This window comes from Aotus nancymaae, unplaced genomic scaffold (assembly GCF_030222135.1).
Source record: "Aotus nancymaae isolate 86718 unplaced genomic scaffold, 86718_ANA_hifiasm-v0.15.2.pri h1tg000064l_1, whole genome shotgun sequence".
NCBI classification, from domain to species: Eukaryota; Metazoa; Chordata; class Mammalia; order Primates; family Aotidae; genus Aotus; species Aotus nancymaae.
The window spans coordinates 6,498,157-6,523,365 of NW_026988479.1; the positions used below are offsets into that span (position 1 = coordinate 6,498,157).

The 25,209-nt window shown below is 36.7% G+C and overlaps 1 protein-coding gene across 7 annotated transcripts in view; it reads right to left on the reverse strand.

The window, feature by feature from the left end:
* The window catches only part of RAPGEF6 (Rap guanine nucleotide exchange factor 6), a 236,183-nt gene that overhangs the window by 14,721 nt on the left and 196,253 nt on the right, over window positions 1-25,209 (reverse strand). For 5 of the 7 annotated variants that reach the window (XM_012447211.2, XM_012446922.3, XM_012447072.3 and 2 more), the window contains 6 exons: window positions 21,333-21,544; window positions 17,516-17,639; window positions 14,338-14,361; window positions 10,746-10,966; window positions 5,075-5,263; window positions 1,881-2,015 (listed from right to left, as the gene is read on the reverse strand). In XM_012447211.2, the coding sequence (XP_012302634.1) occupies window positions 1,881-2,015; window positions 5,075-5,263; window positions 10,746-10,966; window positions 14,338-14,361; window positions 17,516-17,639; window positions 21,333-21,544 (905 nt within the window). The remainder of the gene's footprint in view (window positions 1-1,880; window positions 2,016-5,074; window positions 5,264-10,745; window positions 10,967-14,337; window positions 14,362-17,515; window positions 17,640-21,332; window positions 21,545-25,209) is intronic. The other 2 variants (XM_012446998.3, XM_012447340.3) reach the window with 1 other exon arrangement.

Here is a 25,209-nt window from a genome sequence, read left to right on the forward strand (position 1 = left end):
TCCTTTTTCTTTTTTTGAGATGGAGTTTTACTCTTGTCGCCCAAGTTGGGGTGCAATGGCATGATCTCGGCTCACTGCAACCTCTGCCTCCTGGGTTCAACTGATTCTCCTGCCTCAGCCTCCTGAGTAGCTGGGACTACAGGCGTGTGCCACTACACCTGGCTAATTTTTTTGGTGTTTTTTGAGACAGAGTTTCGCTCTTGTTGCCCATGCTGGAATGCAATGGTGTGATCTCAACTCACTGCAACCTCTGCCTCCTGGGTTCAAGCGATTCTGTCTGAGCCTCCTGAGTAGCTAGGATTATAGGCATCCGCCATCACGCTTGGCTAATTTTGCATTTTTCACTAGAGATGGGGTTTCTCCATGTTGGCCAGGCTGGTCTCAAACTCCTGACCTCAGGTGATCCGCCCACCTTGGCCTCCCAAAATGCTGGGATTACAGGCGTGAGCCACCACGTCCAGTCTTTTTTGTATTTTTAATAGAGATGAGTTTCACCATTTTGGCCAGGTTAGTCTTGAACTCCTGACCTCAGGTGATCTGCCTGCCTCAGCCTAGAAGGTCTTTTTCTCATCTTACAGGAAAACAGACCATATAAATAAATTACTTGTAGTAATAGAGCTAGAGTGGAGGACAGAATCATGGTTCAAACTCAAGTCTGACATCACTGTACATAATTGCCACAGAGGAAAGAAAGAGCCCTGCAGAGTGGGATGAAACTTAGAACCTGGAAACTGAAGCAAGCTCTGGAAGGTTCTCTCTCCTGTTAGAATTATTAAAATAAGCTTGTCTTCCCTGTGACCATGTACCATCCTCTGGTGTGATTATTTAAAGATGTAATTCCTTTATATCTGTGAAGAAGATATCAAGACTAAATCTCCTGTCTCCCCAGGGTATACACAGAGTGTGAAGGGTCAATAAAAGAAATACACACCATATTTAGAATGCTACATGTGCAGCTAACATGAAATGGCATCTGCATGCACACTGCCCAGGCTATCCAAAAAAAGAAATGCTTTAGTCTGAATGATGAAAACATGTAAATGTACAAGAATTTCAGTTTTTTTTAACCTCATGAGATTCTGTGTAAGTAAAAAATCCATAAGAGTATAGGTTATTTTAAATCCTAATTTTAAAAAAGGTAATATTCTATTACTAAAAAAAAAGAAAAGCATTAACCTAAATAATTTTTTTCCTAAATCTTATGGTTGGTTAAAAACAATTTCTTTCCTTTTTGTTGAGACAGGGTCTTGCTCTGTCACCCAGGCTGGAGTGCAGTGGTGTGATCACAGCTCACTGTAACCTCTGCCTCCTGGGCTCAAGTGATTCTCTCACCTCAGCCTCCTGGGTTGCTGGGACTACAGGCACATCACCATGCTTAATTTTTAAATCGTTTATAGAGAGAGGGTCTCATCATGTTCCCCTTGGCTGGTCTCAACTCCTGGGCTCAAGTGATCTGCCCACCTCAGCTTCCCAAAATGCTGGTACTATGAGCAAGAGCCACTGTGCCTGGCCTGAAGACAATCTCTTACAGAAACTTTTATTTGCAAACACTCCATAGAAATGTCCAAATACAGGAAATTGGAATAACACCACCAAGAATTTGCACCAAAACTATGGCTTCTGCCTTCATTCTTATCCATGCTTGCTCCTCTGTTAAACAAGTTTAGAACCACACTTTGAATACTGGAGTCCCAGTTACATGATGCATAATACCTAAAAAGCATATGAATAATGCAATACAAAACATCAAAGTTCAAAAAGCATTAGGAGTTATGCTTTTGTTAATGATTTATAATTACTGCTATATACTGAAAAGCAAAATATGTGGTATAAAGTGTTATTTAGTCTAACAAGAACTAGTTTGAAATGTTTTGTCTTACCTTTGTGAGGGGAACCTTGAGGAGATGCAGGAGGACTAGAATGTAAAGATGATGCCACAGAAATAGTGTCTTCTGTATGCTTCTTACCACTTATTTCTTCAGTTGTTCCTAAAACTTTCTGAGGTAAACTTGTACCTAAAAATAAAACCAAAGATGCAAATAAGCAACACTTCACAATTAAAATGTCTATAGTTGCCTAAATCACTACATAACTAAAGCTATGATGCACAATGGGTAGTGTAGTCAACTGAAATATGTAAATGACAAACAGAGACTAAATGACTGGGTAATGGCATACAGAGATTCTCACCTCTAGGTTATTTGTTCAAATTCAGCTGGTCTGCATGAACCAGATTTTATTAGTTTGTCTGTGCTTTGTGGTATAAGGGAAATCAATTTAACAGTCTGAGTGCTGTGCCCCACCTCCCACAACTGACAAAGTGATTTGAAATCTTCAAAGAGAAGGCATGGATTCAAACTCTTCCCTCCCCTCTAGAGGTGGCCTCTCCAAGTCAGGGCGAGGCATGTGGCAGAGGCAGTGTGGGGATGTTGGCACTGTCACTACCTGTGGTGCATCTGTGCTGTGGGTATACAGAAGAGGCTGCAGGGCTGCCAGTCCAGCCCTTTTCAAGAGCACTAAATTCACACTACAGGAGAGAAGTAAACAACAGAAAGAATCATGAATGTATAGAAAGATAGTATGTAGCACAGTGGAAAGATTCCTTAAAGCTCTATCATTACCCTTGTCTAAAGGCTGGTCCTGTTTAGTTTACCTCAAACTTAGCAATGGTTTCAATATATTGACGTTTTTACATTCACCTTCTCTAAGAAACGTCAAAGAGCTACTGGTAATGTTCTTAAAACATAAAGTAGGCAAACTGTGATGAGGATTTGACATAGTAAGAAGCAGCCACTGGCCAATGAAAAAATTTAGATCATAGTATACTCACACTACCCTTCATTAAATGTAATATAAACATATTTATCATATAAACAGCTACATTATAATAAAAAATGAAGAAAGCTATATGGGGCTGGGTGCAGTGGCTCACGCCTGTAATCCCAACACTGGGAGGCCAAGGCAGTGGATCACCTTAAGTCAGGAGTTTGAGACCAGCCTGGCCAGCATGGCAAAACGCCATCTCTACTGAAATACAAAAATTAGCTGGGTATGGTGGCACATGACACAAACCTGTAATCCCAGCTACTCAGGTGGCTGAGGCAGAAAATTGCTTGAACCTGAAAAACGGAGGTTGCAGTGAGCCAAGATTGCGCCACTGTACTCCAGCCTGGTGACAGAGAGAGACCCTGTCTCAAAAAATAAAAGAAAAGAAAAAGAAAGAAAGAAAGAAAGCTACATGGTACAAATAATGCTGCCTCTCAAGTGGTGATATTCAAGTGAAAAAAACAGAGCTAACTTGTCCCTCTCTCACTCCTATCAACAAATTTATCAACTTGACTAATTCTTCTTCTAATTCTCTCTTCATTTCTATAGCCACCAAACTAGTCCAGGCCCTGGGCAATTTCTAGTTAACTATGAGACTAGCTTTCCATCTGAGCTCTCTCCTCCAGTCTTGCTGTGCCTTATACAGTCCTTCTCAAACATAGTTTGAAACCCCCTGTTCAAGTCTCTTCAATGGCTTCTCACTGATAACTTTCCTTTAGCATGGCACATTGTAATTTCAGCATACCTGTCTTGATCCTCTGCATCTTAGAAGCTGTTTAGTCCAGTGGTTAAAAGCAAAGAGTTAAAGCCAGTCAGGATTCTTTTAGCCTCTACACTTCCTTTGTACAATGAGGGTAAAAATACCACTTATCTTGTGGCGTTATTATGAAGAATGATAAAGTTAGTAAAGCACTTTGAACCATGCCTGGCACTTAGTAAGTAGTCTCCCAAGTGTTAGCTTTAATTATTATTGTCTGTCATCACTGGATATAATTTCCAGTCAGAGTTAGCAAAGTGCTTGTGTTTTCTTGCATATATCAAGCTGCTTCCTCTGCCTGAAGCAACTTCTCTGGAACTTTTGCCTACTTATCTTCTTCTTCACCAATCTTTCAGACTGCTTAGATGTTATTTCCAAAAAGCCTTCTTCTGAAACCTATCTTACCTCTAAGTTAAAAGCTCTTGTTTTGTTCTTTTTATGTTCTACATATACCTCTGGCATAACAAGAAGACACATTATGCTGAAGTTATTTGTGTGAGTGTCCACATCACCCGACTGAAATCTGGCAAAGGAGGGGGTATTTCTTATTCAACTTTGTATCTCAAACAGTAAATTAAATAAAGTTCTACTAAACATACACTACATACAATGCATGACCTAAGTAATAATGCTAGGAAGCAAATCTAACCTAGCTTCTCATCTAAAACCTAAAAAAATGATACTGTTAACACAACAAATAAAAGTAATATGGATAATTACTACCTGGCCTAAAGAAAAAAAAAGTGTGGTCTATACTTTGTAAATGTGACATTCTCTTGTTTCCTAACTAGGTTTTCAGAAGGGGTCATTAATGACAAAAACATCGTATAGCCAATTTTGGAATAAGCAACTTCATTTCCACAGTTTTTTTTTTTTTTTTCAGACACAGTCTCGCCCTGTTGCCCAAGCTGGAGAGCAATGGTGTGATCTCGGCTCACTGCAACCTCCACCTCCTGGGTTCAAACGATTCTCCTGCCTCAGCCTCCCAAATAGCTGGAATTACAGGTGCCCATCACCACACCCAGCTATCTTTTGTATTTGTAGTAGAGACGAGGTTTCACCATGTTGGTCACGCTGGTCTCGAACTCCTGACCTCGTGATCTGCCTGCCTTGGCCTCCAAAAGTGCTGGGATTACAGGTGTGAGCCACTGCACCTGGCCATTTCCACAGGTTTTTATAGATTTTGTCTGTATTAGGTATTTCATTAAATACACCTTTGAATGCAGTAAGCCCTTGGTACCCAAAATGTATTGCTGTAAATCTTCTATTGATCAACAGATTTCAGCATTATAGGAAATCCGATGTCGGCATTTAAAACATATATGCTGTCAGCAAACATCTATAGGCAAAATGAAACATTTTTTGATTCATGAAGTGATTCTATTACACAATCTACAACAGCTTATCTCCTGAACATCTGTAATTATTTTTCATTCTAACTCCCTTGAAAATTTCAGTTAAATGCATGTAATATTAATGGTGTATACTCACTCAATGCAGGGTCTTTTGTTTGTCCCTTCTTCCTGATGGGGTGCAAATTAACAGCTGGCACCTGAAGCACCTGGCTTACTCTGTGGGGTTGATGCAAGTGGACTTTAGTTGTTTGGCCAGCTGATCTCATAGGCACTGGAGACATTTCAGATGATTTGGCTGATTTTTTCTCACTTAAATTCTTGGTCACTAACAGGAAGGAGTAAGAAATAAGTAACTGCACGTTTTTAGGCAAGGTTATCACCACTGGCAATAATAAATAGTTACTTTCACAAACAGATGGAAAAACATTCCATGCTCATGGTTAGGAAGAATTAATGTCATGAAAATGTCCATACTGCCCAAAGTAATCTATAGATTCAACGTTATCCCCATCAAGCTACCAATGACCTTCTTCACAGAACTGGAAAAAAACACTTTAAACTTCATATGGAATCACAAGAGAGCCCCCATAGCCAAGACAATCCTAAGCAAAAAGAACAAAGCCAGAGGCATCATACTGCCGGACTTCAAACTACACTACAAGGCTACAGTAATCAAAACAGCATGGTATTGGTACCAAAACAGAGACATAGACCAATGGAACAGAACAGAGGCCCCAGAAGCAACACTACACATCTACAACTATCTGATCTTTGACAAACCTGACAAAAACAAGCAATGGGGAAAGGGCTCCATGTTTAATAAATGATGTTGGGAAAACTGGCTAGCAATGTGCAGAAAGCAGAAACTGGACCCCTTCCTGACACCTGACACTAAAATTAACTCCAGATGGATTAAAGATTTAAACATAAAACCTAACATCACAAAAACACTAGAAGAAAACGTAGGCAAAACCATCCAGGACATAGGCATAGGCAAGGACTTCATGACTAAAACACCAAAAGCAATGGCAACAAAAGCCAAGACAGACAAATGGGATCTAATTAAAATTCAGAGCTTCTGTACAGCAAAAGAAACCATCATTAGAACAAGCTGGCAACCAACAGAATGGGAAAAAATTTTTGCAATCTACCCATCTGACAAACGGCTAATATCCAGAATCTACAAAGAACTAAAACTGATTTACAAGAAAAAAACAACCCCATTCAAAAGTGGGCAAAGGATAGAACAGACACTTTTCAAAAGAAGACATATATGAGGCCAACAAAGATAAGAAAAATTGCTCATCATCACTGGTCATTAGAGAAATGCAAATCAAAACCACACTGAGATACCATCTCACGCCAGTTAGAATGGACATCATTAAAAAATCTGGAGACAGGTGCTGCAGAGGATGTGGAGAAATAGGAACACTACTACACAGCTGGTAGGAGTGTAAATTAGTTCAACCATTGCAGAAGACAGTGTGGCGATTTCTCAAGGATCTAGAAATAGAAATTCCATTTGACCCAGCAATCCCACTACTGGGTATATACCCAAAGAATTATAAATTGTTCTACTATAAAGACACATGTACATGTATGTTCACTGCAGCTCTGTATACAATAGCAAAGACCTGGAACCAACCCAAATGCCCATCGATGATAGACTGGACAAAGAAAATATGGTACATATATACCATGGAATACTTTGCAGCCATAAAAAACGATGACTTTGTGTCCTTTGTAGGGACAAATCTGGAAGCCATCATTCTCAGCAAACTGACACAAGAACAGAAAACCAAACATCGCATGTTCTCACTCATAGGTGGGTGTTGAACAATGAGAACACATGGACTCAGAGAGAGGAGCAACACACACTGGGGGCAGTAGGGGGGGTAGTGGAGGGGCAGTGGGGAGTGGGGAGGGATAACATGGGGAGAAATGCTGGATATAGTATACACCTAATGTAAAATTAAAAAAAAAAAATGGTTACTTTAAAAGCATCTATTTTTAGCACAAAAAATAAAATAGATTTTCTTAAGAGGAATTTCATTTAAGTACTATAAAATGTTATCTCTATTGCTTAGTGGGTCAGATAAAAGTTCTTTCTAAAATTGTTGTAGAATAAGTTGTTAATTTTATCTCCTAAATAATTCTTTTTTTTTTTTGAGATGAAGTTTCACTCTTGTCACCCAGGCTGAAGTGCAATGGCCTGATCTCAGCTCACTGCAACCTCCAGGTTCAAGCGATTCTCCTGCCTCAGCCTCTTAGTAAGCTGGGATTACAGGCACCTGCCACAATGCCCAGCTATTTCTGTATTTTTAGTAGAGATGGAGCTTCACCACATTGGCCAGGCTGTTCTCAAACTGCTGACCTCAGGTGATCCACTCCTCTCAGCTTCCCAAGTGCTGGGATTACAGGTGTGAGCTACTGCACCTTGCCCTAAGTAATTTTTGAATCCATGAACTTAATTAGCTCCATCATTACTCTGCTGAAGATTAAGTTAACATTCTCTCATCTTTACTACTGAAATACTTTTCTTTTTTTCCCGCCCCCCTGAGATGGAGTCTCACTCTGTTGCCCAGGCTGGAGCGCAGTGGTGTGATCTCGGCTCACTCCAACCTCGGCCTTCCGCATTTCAAGCAATTCTCTGCCTCAGCCTCCCGACTAGCTGGGATTACAAGCTCCTGCCATCATGCCAGGGTAAATTTTTTCTTGTATTTTTAGTAGAAACTTGGTTTCACCATCTTGGCCAGGCTGGTCTTGAACTCCTGACCTCAGGTGATCCACCTGCCTCGGTTTCCCAAAGTGCTGGGATTACAGGCATGAGCCACCGCAGCAGGCCCTGAAATACTTTTCTCATTCTGCCAATTCTAGCATGCCTTCAAAGGCATTCTTCATAGAACAGAAGAGTGACTCTTCCAAAATGAATATTTGATCTTACACTTTCCTTGTCCTTCGGCACAAACCTTAATTTACCCCTGCTTTTAGAATAAAGACCCAAATCCTTAAAACAAGGTCTATATGACGCTGCATGATTTAGCATCAGCCTACCTCCTTGACTGGCTTACCTTTCCTCTCACCAGTTTCATACTCTCAATAGGCTTTAACCTCTCTGTTCCTCTCATTAGGTTTTAACCTACTTCAGAGTAAGAACTATGTATTTTGTTCATTACTACATCCTTATGTGCCAGTAACTGACTGAAAACAGATGCTTAATAGGTATCTGTTGAATAAATAAGTCACCTCAACAGCTACAACACAAGAAAACCAGAGATAGTGTTTAATAAATCCATAGGTTTTCTGAAAATCAATGTGAGAATTAAAAAACTGAGACCCCTGACTTATAAAAGCTGCCTCCTTCATATAAAACCAATATTATCGTCCAAAGGGAAGAAATTCTTCCATCAGGCAGTACTTTTAATCCTTAGGTTATCCAGGATGGTTTCAATGCAGGTGCAGCCTCAGGACTTCATAAAGTATTTGTTTTAAACATCAAGATAAAAGCAAAAATAGATGTTTAAACTCTCTCAACACAGCTATAATAGCTATTATGCTTTTATTATGACAGCCTAGACAATATTTGGGATGATAAGAATCAGAGGATATCTTAGAAAGTCAAAACAGAGGGACCCCAGGCAAAAATGTACAGGGGCTCATCAACTAATTGAATACAAGAGGTTGTCATCCAGAGCCATGAAATTCTTTCTTTCTTCTCTCATTGACTGGTCAATGTTAATCAATGACATCTTATTTTAATAATCGCTACAATACAAAGAAAAAAACCTGAGACTACTTTAAAAATAAAAGAGTTCACAGATGAATGCCCAAAACCACATATATTCTAATTAATTAGGAAGAGCCAACTTCTATAATGCTTAGAAATCAACTATTGTTCGGCCTTGGGATAGTGACTATTTAAACATTTAAAAATGAATTATGCATTACAAAGATGCTCAAACCAAATTAGGGAATATGCATTGAACTAAATGTTCAAATCTAGTTTAAGAAAGAAAGGCCTAAAGATTTTCTAATTTCATATAGATATTAAATATGTAGCATGGGACATCATTTAGTGTTACGAGAAAAGACAGACACAAGTCTGGGGTGAGTGTAGGAAGAGGAAGGCATGCATATGTATAGAAATTTTTTCATAATCATAAGATGATTAAGTCTATATCAAATTACCTGGGAAAATATGACTCTGATGATGATGACTCAAAGCAAGGCCTGAAGGCTTTAATAAGTACGCACATGGCTTTGAACTTTAAAACATGAAAAAATGTTAAAGGCACTAGACACTCTTTCAGCTTTTACCTTTAACATGTACCATTTAACATGTAGCAGCCAGAATGTAGAATGCCGTTAGCTTTTAAAAATTTTTCTCCAAATTTAATAACTTTGATGTACAAAGAATCACAGAAATAAAATATACTTCAACCCTTGCCAAAGTTTTACATTTGAGAAAACAGAGACCAAAGATGAAAAGAACCTTATTCAAACGGTAATCAATGAAACTCAAACTCTGCCTCTATCCTTTAGTAGGTATTCTTTCCATCATACTCCAAATCTTTTCTTATATGTAGGAGCATTCAAGATACTGTTTTGATTATGGCACTTATTAAATGGCTCCTTATCCTTATTTTAAAATTGTCAAAACTACATTTTTAAAAATCAATATTTGGTTCTATTTCCAGCTCCTGTTTTCTAATCTTTCTTTTGACAAACTTTTAAAAATTACTATGCAAATACCATATCATTTATCAATCTTAGGGTCAAGCCATGATGAATACTACCCCTTGTCAACTAAGAACTTAGAAATAAAATTCTATTGCAATTTTTATGGGCATAACATTTAACCCATTGTGTGTGTGTGTGTGTGTGTGTGTGTGTGTGCATGTATGTGCATGTGTGTGTGTATTTATATTATTTGTTAGAGACTGGGTCTCACTTGATTGCCCAGGCTGGAGAGCAGTGGCACAGTACTAGGTCACTGAAGCCTCAAACTCGGGCTCAAGTGACCTGCTTCCCTCAGCCTTCTAAGTTGCTAGGACTACCACATTCTGCTAATTTTAATTTTTTTTCTTTGTAGAGATGGGGTCTCCTTGAGTTGCCAAGTCTGGCCTCAAGTGATCCTCCTGCCTAGGCCTCCAGGTGTGACCCACCACGCCTGGCCTGAACCTACAATTTAACTTAAGAAGTACAATTATTTTGTTACAACAGTCTGTATTACATTATCTTTGATTTCTGCTCTTAGAACTCATAATTTCTTTGATCCAGAGATATATACATTCTCTTGCTTGTATTTAATTTGAAAAATCAGTATTGAGAACATGATCTTTTTCATCAAATTTTCTAGAGATTACTAATATCAGATTGTGTCTAATTTTTCTTGTTTTACCTTACTATTGGCACTTGTAAGGTACTTATTATCACTGGTGTTTTAATCAAATTTCTTATATTTTCTAGTTGGTAAATATTATCCTTGAAATAAAAAGAGGTAAAAATTCCACTTATGCTTACTCTTTATTTAGGGATAAATGTAAAAATGTTTTCAAACACAAAGGCTCCTCTATAATGATCCAGTTTTTAAAGATCCACTTATTCTACTATTTTTTGCACAGTGTAGCCATCAGGAATGGACAGGATTCAGTAGGCGATTAATTTGATCACATGATGCTTAAGGTATGCCAGTAATCTTTTTTCAGTGAAAGTTAATTTTCTTGGGACTTAAGCATAATTCTAGAAAAATAAGTTCTTATTTTGTTGTGCTCTTTAGTGTCACATAAATGAAAACTTTTACTCACAGGTACCATATGCAGGCTCCCACTGTAATGACATCATCTGGAACTTCTCCTCATCTGTGTCTACATCCAGACTAGAAAGATACTGCTTCACCTTCCTTGCCATTTGGGCATCCTCATACAGCTTCTTGGCATTAAGGAGAGAGCTGCGGCGTGCCCTTTTTTTGTGAGCACCTCCCTGAACATCCAGCATGTTCGAATTTGTGCTTCCTTGACTCAGCGACCTGTAAGAAGATGAAAATCACAATAAGGGGCTGCAGACATGAGAATTAAGCATAGTAGATTGAAGATTAAAAGATTTCGTTCTGTTAATGCTATTGCATGCTGATGTAAATGAGTTAAAAGATGAAGAGCATTAATGCAAAGTAATTCGGCACATATGGTGATGTTCTGAATTAAGAACAGGATTTGGCAAAGTACAGAATTCAAAAAAATAAGGTAACAATGCCCCCCTGAGCACCATATTCCATCAGGCCTGTGTTTGTGCCAATGCAACCCATGGCACAATAGTAACAAGAAAAAGCATTCCTCTACCCTGGAGGCCACCCACACTTTGAGGATATGGCAAGATCCTGGACCAGGACAAGTCCATCCTCAGCCAGATCTTTGAACCAGGGTTCTTCAGTAATGAGGGTTCTAAAGCAGTTTTGCTTGCTGTTCTGCTTTGGACACGCTATTGCCACTACCATTATAGCAGGCTCACTCTGAGCATGTTAACCAGTTTTGCCAGGAACCATTATTTTGGCCAAAACTCAAAGAGAACTACCCATAACATATTAGCTGAAAATTAACAGTATTTATACGCAATTCTATATAGTCAGAAATCAGAATGCAGTAAAAACTCAATGCTCCCACTCACATACGGAATGATTAGGCAATATCTGGGTTCTAGAACTAAGGACCTGGACATCACTTTTGTAATGCCCATGAATGTGACAGAACTGCAAGCTGGGTAGAAATAACCACAATTCAAACAAGCTACAGCTTCACCTGACTCTACTCTTTTTGACAAACATTCTATAATGACTGCACATCTAGAACCAATAGAAAACAGCAACTGCAATGATGTTTGTCTTTTCTAATAAGGCTGATACAAAATTCTTATACAATTTTTATTTAGATGGTATTTTATTTTGCCATTCCAAAATAATAAGATTATCTATGAATTGTCTAAATTAAGCTTCATATTTATATAAAAATATTCTAAATACAAAGACCACTGTGCTCATATATCTAGTTTAAAACAGAACCGAAAATCCTAATGCTTTCATTGTAAATTAAGTGAAATATAGCTGAAAAAGTGTTATGACGTTTTTTCTTTCACATTTTAAGATCTTTCAAATAGAGGTATATGTAACACTCAATGGGAACTTTCAATTACTATTGGCCAGGCAGAAACTATGATATGATGTTATTCACACATGCAGAAACCTCAAAACTTGCACAATGGCTTAAAAGAAAATTCAATGACATTAGTGAATTACCCTTTTAACCTCCAGGGACCAAATGATTATACAGAAGTAGTAAATCTGACAAGTTCAAGAACATTATCAAAGCAAGTGACAAGAGAAAACTAGCTCTAAATATTTCCAAAGTCAGCCTGAGAGCCCAGAACCAGCAGCTTTTGGTTCTTTTGTTTTTTTTCAAAGAAATGATGCATTACCAACACACTGGATGGCACAGAGGGCAACGTTGTATGGGGGAGGAGGGTTCTGGAAAACAAAATCCAGAAACTAATGACTCTAAAAACATTTCAGAAGATTCATATTTTGAATATAAAGAAGTTTTAGGAATACCTAAACCAATTTACTTTGCTTTTATTTTCCTTTTTAGGTGAATCAATAAAAATACTAATTTTTAAAAACTCAGTTTTGACACTCTGATAAAAACCCATAGATAAGTCTATAAGAACTCCTTCAATAAGCATAAACTAGTATGCTTATTGAAGGAGTTTTAATTTATGGTAACAGTATCCTATTACCACACAGTGGTAATAGGATACTACAGTGATTTTCCTTAGTAGTAGATAACATAACAATGTGCCCAACAATTGATCATGTCTTGAATTCAAAGAAAGGCAGTAAAATCAAGTTGCAGCTATTTAGGAACAAATTTTAACACAAATATTTAACAATTTTATCTTAGTTAATATAAAAAAAAAGTGGGTTTTGACATATGTAGGAGATACAAAATTCTAATAAATGATAACATTGTGATAAATGACCATAAAATGTTTTCTAAACTACTTTGAAAACAGAAAATGCTCTGATATAAAATACATATATCTAATGTTCGCAGGCATCATACAATGCAACCCTATAGCTGAATCAACAGTGAAACATGTTAACATAACTCATTCAGCAAACACACCCAATGTCCACTAAAAGATACTGTCCAAATATTCTTCTTTACAGTAGTAATGTTAGGTGTCAATTTCTATTTTCAGTGAGAAGAACCAAAAGAGACCAAGACATAAATTTATGATCCAGAAGAAAATACATGGGAAACACACAGAGAAGGGAGGAAAAATAGAAGGAAAGTCAAGTTCACCAAGCATTAACAGAAAACAGGACCACAAATGAGACAAGACTTGAGTAAAGGAGGTGGCTCACAAAAAAATTCTTCTTACATGTAATAAAAGCTTCTAACTTCATGGTTCACTACAAGTCTTAAAATAACAAAATTCTTCTTATGCAATCCCTTCATCCACAAAAGACATCTCTTTCTTCATCTAAAAATAAAAGGACTAGATAGATGATTTATAAGATCTTTAACATTCTATGACTCTAAATAGACACTTGGCTATGTATAAGTGCAGACCTAAATCTACTTTAATTTAAACAAATAGTGGCAGTTTCTGATTCTATCACAACTTTAAACATAAGGGAGTTTTCAATCAAAACTGGTAAAAATTTCAAACAAAATTCAATCACTGCTGGAAGTATCATGGCACTAGTGGGTCTGAGAAAATAAAATCATCTTCTAGTTCAATTTTATAGTAGAGCTTGGATAAGGGCTTCCTCTTTTTGGAAAACTGATGGAAAATGCAACCTTCATAAACAGATGTTTCATTCATTTTTGTACACTTATATATTTACTTTTATAAAATGTGGCATTTGAATAAAAGAAAGTGGTGTGAACTCTATGTAGAATCAGACTACCTAGGTTTGGAGCCACCATTAATGAACTCTAAAATTTTAGGCAGCTCAACCTTTCCCATCCACACTATGGAAAGAACAGTATCTCCTTATAAGGTAATAGTAGAATTAAGATAATTGGTTTAGAGTGCTTAGAACAATGTATGGCACATAGCAGGTACACAACAAATATTCACTATCACTGTCATCATCTAACTGACCTAGCTCAATTAAAATCTAAAAAGGACTTATAGGACATCAACAGTGGAAAAGCAAAGGAAAAATAGCTAGTTCTATCACTACTTTCACCTTGTTAGCAAAAGGCATTTGTCAGGAATGTAGGCTGACAGGGTTAATAGAATGCATGCTATTTTATGTGCGTGCATTAATGAAAAGGATGCAGTATATGTTAAGAGTTGCACAACCTTCATTCCAGTTGCGTCCATCTCTACACTTACCCCAGACTCCGCCACCTCTTCTTCCTGTAAGCAAGAGCCACAAACATTGAAGCATGTGTTTGAATAGGAAAGCACAGAAAAAAGACAACAGTTGAAAGTCAGAGAAACTATGCAGACAGAAAAGAACAGAAAAAATTTATCAGGAAAAAATTACAGCTTAACAATAAAATGACTTTAATGGAAGGCAAGAGGGTAAGATGAGTTATGTATATACTGAAGGTCAAAAAAGCTCCAAAATACTTTATAAAAATATGCATTAGACCAATTATATTTTAAATACCTAATTCATCTAGAAGCTCATATAAATAAAAAGTTTAAGGAAAAACACTTACTTACTTAAAATATACATTTTGAATTCAAAGTTTTTATTGAAAAAGACCTTAAAGGGGCCAGGCGTGGTGGCTCAAGCCTGTAATCCCAGCACTTTGGGAGGCCGAGGCGGGCGGATCATGAGGTCAAGAGATCGAGACCATCCTGGCCAACATGGTGAAACACCGTCTCTACTAAAAATAAAAAAATTAGCTGGGCGTGGTGGCATGCGCCTGTAGTCCCAGCTACTCGGGAGGCTGAGGCAGGAGAATTGCTTGAACCTGGGAGGCGGAGGTTGCAGTGAGCCAAGATTGTGTCACTGCACTCCAGAGTGAGACTCTGTCCAAAAAAAAAAGAAAAAGACCTTAAAGGAATAGAATTTTTTTTTTTTTGAGATGGAGTCTTGCTCTGTCACCCAGGTTGGAATACAGTGGTGTGATTTCAGCTCAATGCAACCTCCACTTCCTAGGTTCAAATGATTCTCCTGCCTCAGCCTCCTGAATAACTGGGATTACAGGCACATGCCACCATGCCTGGCTAATTTTTCTATTTTTAGTAGAGACGGGGTTTCACCATGTTAGTCAGGCTGGTCTTGTACTTCTGACCTCATGATCCGCCCATGCTGGCCTCCCAAAGTGTAGGGATTACAGGCGTGAGCCACAGCACCGAGCCAGAATTTTTGAACATCTTTTTGACAAAACTTTTGGGCCACTCATTTAAATGATAAAATTACAAGGGACATAAAAATATAACATTTCATTTTTAAGTGCAGGTATTACTCTGACAAGGTGTCTTGTAAGACATGTTGACCAGCAAAAACAACTTAAAATCTAAGTAAAAACATATCATTAAAGTCTTCATAATACTATATATCTTTACATTCTTGTTTGATTGACTAAAGAATCTATTTTTTATGTCTGCAAATTGATTACTGTTGAAAGGGGTTACTTTGTCTAAACTAGATACTCATACACCACCAAAATGGGCATTGTTTGCTTAAAAAAAGGTATTACATTTAGTACTGGCTGACAAAACTGATTCAGGAAAAATTCAGTCCAATCTTTAATACAGATGTTTTTATTTTCCCCCAATACCCTATTCTATTCAATCCAGGCCATTCCCAAGAAAACAGCCATGTTTATTAATTTCCTTATCAATTTTTCTCCTTTGCTCATCACTGAAGTATGGCTAGCACTTAATATATTATAAACTGGTCTGGCAGGGTCACAAAATCATCATGTCTTCAGGAACCAGGATGTTAACATGTATGAGTAAATAGAGGTCCACAAAAGACAACAGGAAGCGGTAGGGCCACTGTACAAGGATATGCAACAAAAACAAACCCTTTTTTGCTTTGGTACTTAGTTCTTACTATTTTCTGCTTCCACACTGTTAAGCAATGACATCTTTCATTACTTGTAGTGATTCTCAAGGTGCAGAAGTGGGATGCGCAGGAAAGAGGAATCTGGCACACCCCACCTTCCTCCTTCCATACTTTGCAGATCTCTAAACCAAAGAAACCGTCAAATCAACTACTTGCAAAAACAAAGACGCCTAGGCCTGGTGTGGTGGCTCAGCCTGTAATCCAGCACTTTGGCAGGCTGAGGTGGGTAAACTGCTTGAGTCCAGGAGTTTGAGACCAGCCTGGACAACATAGCGAAACCCTGTCTCTACTAAAAAATAAAAATAAAAAAGTTAGCTGGACTGGTGGCACGCATCTGTAGACCCAGCTACTTGGGAGGCTGAGGTGGGAGAATCACCTGAACTCGGGAGGTTGAGGCTGCAGTGAGCTGAGATAGCGCCACTGCACTTCAGCCTGGGCATCTGGAGTGAGACTCTGTCTCAAAAACAAAAACCCCTAAACAACAATTTAAACAAAACAAATTAAAAAACCCAGTGTACCACTGGTTCTATTGGGTTATGAAAGTTCCAACTCTGGTTTTTAAAGTATTGTGTTGGTGTAAAAGTAATGGCAAAAATCACAAATACTTTTGCACAAACCTAATCTCAAGTATTTTTGTTTCCTTAGCACAGTGTATTTTTCAAGCCATAAAAATTGTGTCAGCCTCTGTAAATTATTTCATTTTTAATGTCCCTGTGAACCGAAGCTATACACATAGGCCAAAAAAGAAATCAGATCAAAAATTAAAACTACAATGTCTATTTACACCCTGAAAATTGTAAAAATTACTAGAAACTTAACAACATACTTTGTTTCAACTTTATGTAAGCTGAGAAAGCCTTTGTTATTACATTAAAAATGAACCTTAAAAAGCATTCTTAAAAGATCAGGTTAATACAGAACACAATAAAATTTTCATTTTTAGTAAAGATGAAATATGATTAAATTTGCACTTTCTAAATTCTGTTAATTTGTATGTAATAAAAACTTATATACAAATGAAACTATTATAATGTGAGAAAAGGAAAAATGGTTTAAAGGAATGAAGTATGAATTAAACAGAAATAGAACATTAAAAATATTCAATAAAAATAAAAGACATAGGCAGACTAATACTTTACAAATTAGGTTAGAAACAAGATGAAAACATGAAGAGTATCAGCAATTTTCTTGTATTTGTTTGCTGATGTTTTAAAGAAAAGTAATACAGAACTATCCGTATATAAATATTTGCAACTTATGTAAAAACTGCTCTAAGCTTGATTCAATTTCTTAATATGTAAAAAGAAGGCTACCTGTTATGGTTATTGATACATGAGTATATGAAACTGACATATGTAAAGTACTTTGTACAGTATGCAAATAGTAGAATAAGTAATAAGTATGTATGATCAATAAATGATAAACTTATTATTATGTCACCCTTGATGCCACTCTGCAAAACTTTTATATATTTCAATGTCATACCTCTGTCGAAACATCATGGCTGGGTCCATGTTAGCAGAAGTCATTCGAACAACTTGGCGGATTTCCTTAGAAATCATTCTTAACTTCTCAAAGTTTACTAAACCGTCTACTTTGGAGTCATTTCCTATAGAATGAAAATAAATTTTTAAGTTCAAAATTAAATTATGTACATAAAAGCAGCAAAAGTCAAGCTGGTATTCTTGAAGGGCACAAAGAAGGACCTTCTTTATCATAGTGCCAATTTTGTTTTTAAGAATTGATATACCCATAGATGGTTCAACCCTGCTCTTAGGGAGTGAGCCACTAGGAGATACTGTGTTCCGTATAAAAGTAACAGTTATGAATAAAGTCAAGTGATAAACTGTGCACAGCCTCTAAAACCAATTTCATGGGCTGGGGGAACAATGGCTTCCACCTGTAATCCCAGCACTTTGGAAGGCCGAGGAAGGAGGACTGCCTGAGCTCAGGAGTTTGAGGCTTCAGTGAGCCATGAGTGTGCCACTGCACTTCAACCTGGGCAACAGAGTAAGATCTCAACTCAAAAAAACACCACAAAAACAAAACAAAACAAAAACCCAAACAAAGGGCAAACTGACCGTTTACAGCACTGTTTTCTCACACTTGTCTATAACATAGCATGACACCATTTATCTCCCAGGGTAGACCCTGAGGTCTGTCAAAGTCCAAGGCCCTGGAGGCAAGACTGAGGAATATATGGTAAACAGCACCTATACACTGGACACATGAATTGTTCAGGGTCTCAACATAAGTTGAAAACAAAATAATCATGATGAATACTCTCAAGTTACATAAACATATTTCAGGGAGCAGGTCAGAAAAACATATTTGAAGCCTATAATATTTCCTTATGAAAAATGAGTGATAACAAAAGAGGCAGTAAGACTACATAATTAGAACAATACTTCTGCTGAGACCGGAAAAGTTGGACAAATGTAGAAGAAAAAACGCAGAGAAGCAAGTTTAGCATTTCCCGGTGCTTGCCCCTAGGTGTATCTAATTTCAGAAAAGGATAATGAGCTGAAAAACCAAGTACAGACACCCTGCCTTTTGAGATAAAAGGAAAAGCAACTTAAGTCCATGTAAACCTCCAATGTTTGGTTGGGACTCTGAGGGACTATATCCTGAGACCAAGGATAAACTGAATGTAGACTGGGATAAAAGTCTGTTGTTAAATTATGTCAAAATGGATTAATGTGATTTTGAAATTCTAGCACCTCTAACTGCCTGCCAGAAGCAAGCTTTAATCCTCTCTGGAGATACGGAACATCATTCAAAAAGTGAGATATTTCTGTAATCTCACTTTTCAATCATAACCAGGCACATCAGGATAAAACATAACATGATTGAAATGAAAGAGAAAAAAAGAAAACAGAGTAAGACCCAAATGGGACCCAGATTATGGAATTATTAGAGACAGACTTTAAAATAACTATGTTGAATATATTCAAAGATGAAAAACAATGAGAACTTTGAAAAAAGAACATGAAACCAAAAAAAAGGAAGCTGTAAAAAAAAAAAAACTGGAATTACGACATCAGTAATGAATTTAACAGAAGATGAGACACAGTCGAATGGAGAATAAAAGATACAATTACTAAGAATTTTCCAAAACTGATTAAAATATAAAACCATAGGTTTCAAGTTTCCTATAAACACCAATCAGAATAAGAAACAAAAAACAAAACCCCACACTTAAGTCATATTAAACAAAACTAGAAAAAAGTTAAGAAAAAACAAAATCATTATAGGCAGTATCAAACGCAGATTATGGTTAAAGCAACAGCAAATAAAAATGTAAGCTAACTTCTCAACATTAACAGTGGAAGGCACAGGGCAATGAAATGTCATTTCAAAGTATTCAAAGAAGGTAGCTGCCAACTAAAAATCCTCTGAAAACGAAGTTAAAGGCATTTTCAGACAAACAAAAATTAAGAGATATTCGTTACCAGCAAACTTGCACTTAAGGAGAATACTAAACAGTGTTCTATAAGGCAAAAAAACAATGCCCAGTGATATGGAAGCTCTGCTATGCAAGAATGAATAAAAAATAGTAACAACAACAAAAGTAAATATACAGGCAAGGTTAAATAAATACTGACTTTATTAAGCAAACATAGTATCTTATGGGAGTTAAAAGCACAGCAACAACTGCATGAAAATCAGGAGATTAGCAAATGGAATTCAAGTGGTCTAAGTTCCTTGCATTATCTGACACACAAAAAAGTACTAATAAATATTAAATGAATTAACAAATATGTATGGTATGACATCTAATTTAACATTAGAAAATGGTAAAATAGTGTATAGTTACCAAGTGATTACAATAGGAAAAATATCACACAAAAATCAATTCAGGTAGACTTTAGATAAACCATATATGGTAAAACATCAATAAATCAGGGATACGATTATTTTTGTCAATTAAAAAATAGAGTCAAAAGGCAAGTTATATCATTTAGGATATAAAAAGAATTCTTAGAAATATAGGATAAACAAAAAGGAGTACTTAATTAAAAAACAGGCAAGAAATCAGAACAAGTAATTGACAAAAGAGGACATTACACACACACACACACACACACACACACACACACACACCCCCTTCTCTTTAGTAATCAGAGAAATGCAAATTATAACCACACTAAGATATAATTACTGGCTTATTGTAACACGTGAAAATAAAAAGACAATTTATCAGTTTTTGGTGAAGATGAAAAATGTGAGAATTCTAACACCGCCAGTGCCTAACTTTAGCAGATGATAACAAGCTGTTTTCTAAAGTTGACTATATGAATATCAAGATTCATAAATTCCACCATGAATGTAATAATAGCACATAAAAATGCATGTGCACTAAAAGATACACATGCATGTGTAAGAGCAGCATTATTCACAATAGGTCAACAGGGGAAATAACCAAATACCCATCAAAAGAATGAATGACTCCATATGTATTCCATTCATATAATGGAAGGCTAAATAGTTTTGAAAATGAAGTACAGCTACACTCAAAAACATGGAAGTGACCAGATGCTGCAGCTCATGCCTATAATCTCAGGAGGATCACTTGAGTCCAAAAGTTTGAGACCTGAGAAACAAGGTGAGACCTCATCTCTATAAAAAGAATTAAAAAATCAACTGGCCATGGTGGCATACCCTTGTAGTTCCAGCTACTTGGGAGGCTAGGCTGAGGTGGGAGGATCACTTGAACCCAGGAGGTTAAGGCTTCAGTGAGTGGCGATCGCGCCACTGTACTCCAGCCTGGGCAACACAGTGAGATCCTGTTTCAAGAAACAAACCCAAACCAAATCATAAAAACAAACATACTCTGTAATTCTATTTACATAAAGTTCAAAAACAGCTGAAACGATAGCACTAGAAATCAGGATAGTTGTTAACCCTGGGGAAGAAAATAAAGGTGGTAATTGAAAAGGGGCATGAACAAAGCTTCTGGGGTGCTGGCAATGTTTAATTTTTTGAGTGTTTGTTTTGTCATAATTCATTAGCTGTTCATTTGTCTTGGGTACTTTTCTGTCTGTGCAAGTAAGTTGAAAGAAAAAAATCTTACTGAACAAAACAAATATGACTGAACAGTCTGATGTTAGTGTGTTAAGTTTATGTTTGAATGTACACAGTAAACAATTTTGCCCTTGTCTCAACAACGTGGCTTTTGGATTTGCTTTATTCAACTGTTTAAAACTTTAGTGATATAATTAGGTTGGAGTATATAATAAATTACAATTCTGTAGAATTCACTGAAGGTAAACAAACCCATTTTCAAATAATGTTTACATACCCTCATGTAGAAATGTCATATCTTTCTTGACAACAGGGAAGAGTGGAATAATTGGAGGCTGCATACTTTGACTACTAAGAATATTTCTATACTTTGCCATGTTTCTAGATGGATCAAAAATGTCTTGTAGATCTTGAAGATGTTTCTCATATTTGCTTGGTAACTTTTCCCAAGTACCTCTGAGTCGCGCTACAGATGCCAGGTTCAAGCCACTGCCAAAGATGAGGAAAAAAACATTAAAAAGAAACTTGGGGGAGGGGGTGGACTCTGGTCAGTATAAACACACCATTTGCTCTAAAAAAAAACTAAAAATAAGCAGGGACATATTTAACACATTGAAATAAACAGAGAAACACTATAAAAAATAAGTAAGAGAGACTTCTTGATCTTAAAACAAGAACTTCTTTCAGAGGAACTATGATACTTGCCTATAGTTGTGTGCCTACATAACACTTAATTTTATAGTTTCATTTGAGTGACAGAATTAATAATTCTACAAAACAGACATTTAACTTAAAAATTTTTCAAGCATCACAATGTTGCTTGTTTTACTTAGAAATACCTTTATGGAGACATTACCTATTTGAAAGCGGTTTAAGTAATGCTGAGAACAACTGTTAAATAATAGGCTAATTCTGAGTCTTAGGAAGCCGTTTTTCTCTGTGATTTTGTTCACTCACATCCCTGATTCCAATACATCCATATTCCTAGGTTCTAATCCTGTTCACTAAGCCTTCAGATATTCAATGACTCCTTTCCACAGGATTTTAAACAGGCTCAGATATTCCCTAACCTGAAAACATAATTCATGCCAATTAGGCTGTAAGTCTTTATTAATCCTTTACCTCTATAGTACCATCGCAGAGGTAGGTTGCCAAATGCCTCAATTTTCTTACCAGTAAATCCTTTGTTTCTCAGCCATCTGACTTTTACCCACACCACTGTGTGTAAAAGGTTCTCCTAATTTCTGACTTTAAGGCATTGTTAGGTATCACTGTTCCCTTTTGCTTCTCAGAAATCACTCCAAACCACTACAAGAAGGACGAGTAACCAGTACAAATTTTATACCCACTGAAACTAAAAGATATCAAACTCCTAAACACACTAGAAAGGTTGCCGAAAATATCCGAGGTCAAGCAGGAGTAAGCAAAGCTGATGAAAAATAATGTATGTAGCTGAAATTATCAATGAAAGCTGACAGAACAGTTCTCCAAACCAGGACTCTTTCCGCTCTGAGGGTAAAAACACCAATACTTTATTTATTTATTTGGGACAGTTTTGCTCTGTTGCCCAGGTTGGAGTGCAGTGGTGTGATATTGGCTCACTACTACCTCCACCTCTGAGGTTCAAACAATTTTTGTGCATCAGCCCCGAGTAGCTGGGATTACAGAAATTAAAGGTGTGCGCCATAATGCCTGGCTAATTTTTATATTTTTAGCAGAGATGGGTTTCACCATGTTGGCCAGGCTGATCTTAAACTCCTGAGCCCAAGCAATCCAGCTGCCTCGGCCTCCCAAAGTGCTGAGGTTACAGGCATGAGCCACCATGCCCAGCCAACAATCCTTTATTTGGTATAGCACATAGTGATAGACTTTGGCACAAATCTGTTTAATAAGGCAGGAGAGAAGAGAGAAACTCTGAGTTGTAAGCAGCCCTAATGCTGCCACAATCTCCATTTACTAAGAAAAAGTAAAGGATAAAACAATTCACATACGAGGTTAACTCCTGCTACTATGGAATACTGTTGCACAGATCCACTTATATGCAGATTTTTTTTTCCAATAAATTCAGTCATCCTTCCGTATCTGAGTGTTCCATGTTCAAAATCAAATGTGGATCAAAAATACAGTATCCTTGGATGTGAAACCTGCTAACACAGAAGGCTGACTTTTGTATCTGCAAATTCCTCCGAGTCAACTGCAGGACTTGAGTATGTGAGGATTTTGCTATCTGTGGGAAGCCATGGAGCAACTGACCCACAGATACTGAGGGACGATGTTATCATTTGATATGAAGCACCAGCAGATGAAAATAGACAAAACAGAGAATAGCTATTAATAAATGTAATGAGAGATGTAAAGTTATCATTTGTCGAAGAAAATTAGATTAACTAAAAACTCCCAAAATATTAACTGAAAATTATTAGAAACATGAAGAATGTAGTAAGGTGTTAGGTACAACATTGATATTCATAAGCATTAGAATACTTAGGCAGAAACAGAAAACGCAAGGATCCCATTCACAACAGTAACAAAAAAACATTAAACATTCAAACAAATGTTCAAGATTTATGTGAACACTGCTATAAACTTGATATGGTTTGGCTCTGTGTCCCCATCTAAATCTCATGTGGAATTGTAGTCCCCACATGTCAGGGGAAGGACATGGTGGGAGGTGACTGGATCATGGAGGCAGATTTCCCCTACACTGTCCTCATGATAATCAGTGAGTTCTCATGAAATCTGATGGTTTAAAAGTGTGGCACTTTCCCCCTTGCTCACTCTCTCTGCTGCCATATTAAGACACGCCGTGTTTGCCCTTCCCCTTCCAACACTGACAGTAACTTTCCTGAGGCCTCCCCAGCCATGGGGAACTGTGAGTCAAACTCTTTTCTTTATAAATTACACAGTCTCAGGTATTTCTTTATAGCCATGTGAGAATAGACTAATAAAAAGACTCCACAGAGGAAATAAAAGAAAACTGAAACAAATGGAATAAGTGTTCTTGGATGGCAAGAGTCATTGTTACAAAGCTATCAAATGTCCACTAAATTAATCTAAATATTTAATGTAATCTCAATGAAAACATCAACAAATCTTTTTAAAACTACATAAATTAATTCTAAAGTTGGTATGAGACAAATAAACATGCTAGAAATAGCTAAAGAAAAGCATGAAAAGAGTATTGAGGGGTCTGACTAGCACTACCGGACCTTAAAACCTGCGTTACCACTTTAGCAATTAAAACAGTAAATGAACAGACAAATCAATGAAGCAAAGAGTGCAGATATAAACCCAAATTATGTTTTAGATTTCAGTACATAATAGATGGCATCACATATTTTATAAAAAAAGATGGATTAATAATATTGGTTGAAGAAACCATTTGGAATAAAGGAAGATCTATTTCCCTATCTCACTGTTTACATAAAAATGAATTCGAGATTAATAAAAAATGTTATTTAGGATGTTCTAAGAGATTTCAATATATTAATTCATTGAATACTCTTAATAACCCTATGATGCAGGAACTACCAGAATTTCCCATTTGACAAATGAGGAAACTCGGTTCACATAGTAAGTGCCAACAATGAATTCAAACCTAGGCAATTCTTTGTTCTTAACTAAACACAAAATGCAGAAATTCCAGGAGAAAGAAATATGATACATCTACATAAAAACAAAAAAAAATATCTACATGGCAAAAGCAAACACCACACACTGTTTCAAATAGCCAAACGCTGAAAATTTAGAAATACCCATAATGTGCATTCCACAATACAAAGGAGTACTTTGTAGTTGTTAAAATAAAATGAGACAACTTTATAAGTACTGATTTTAAATAATTTCCAAGATAAATCAAACAAAGTACATCAAGGTGGTTTTAAATATATATATTATATGCTCTCTCTATGCATAGAGTATTTCTTGAATGAAAAAAGGTAACAGTATCTCTGGGGAGAGGAATTTGGGTGGACCAGGGACTGAGTGGGAGGAAGAGTTACTTTATGCTGTGTACTCTTTTATGTCTTTAAAGTTTTTTCAATGTACATGCTATGTCTATTCAAAAAGTTATAATTATTTTATAATTAACAAGTTACTAATTCTAGTCACAAATGAATGATTCACCTTTGCTATCTCTGCTGAAAAGTTAATAA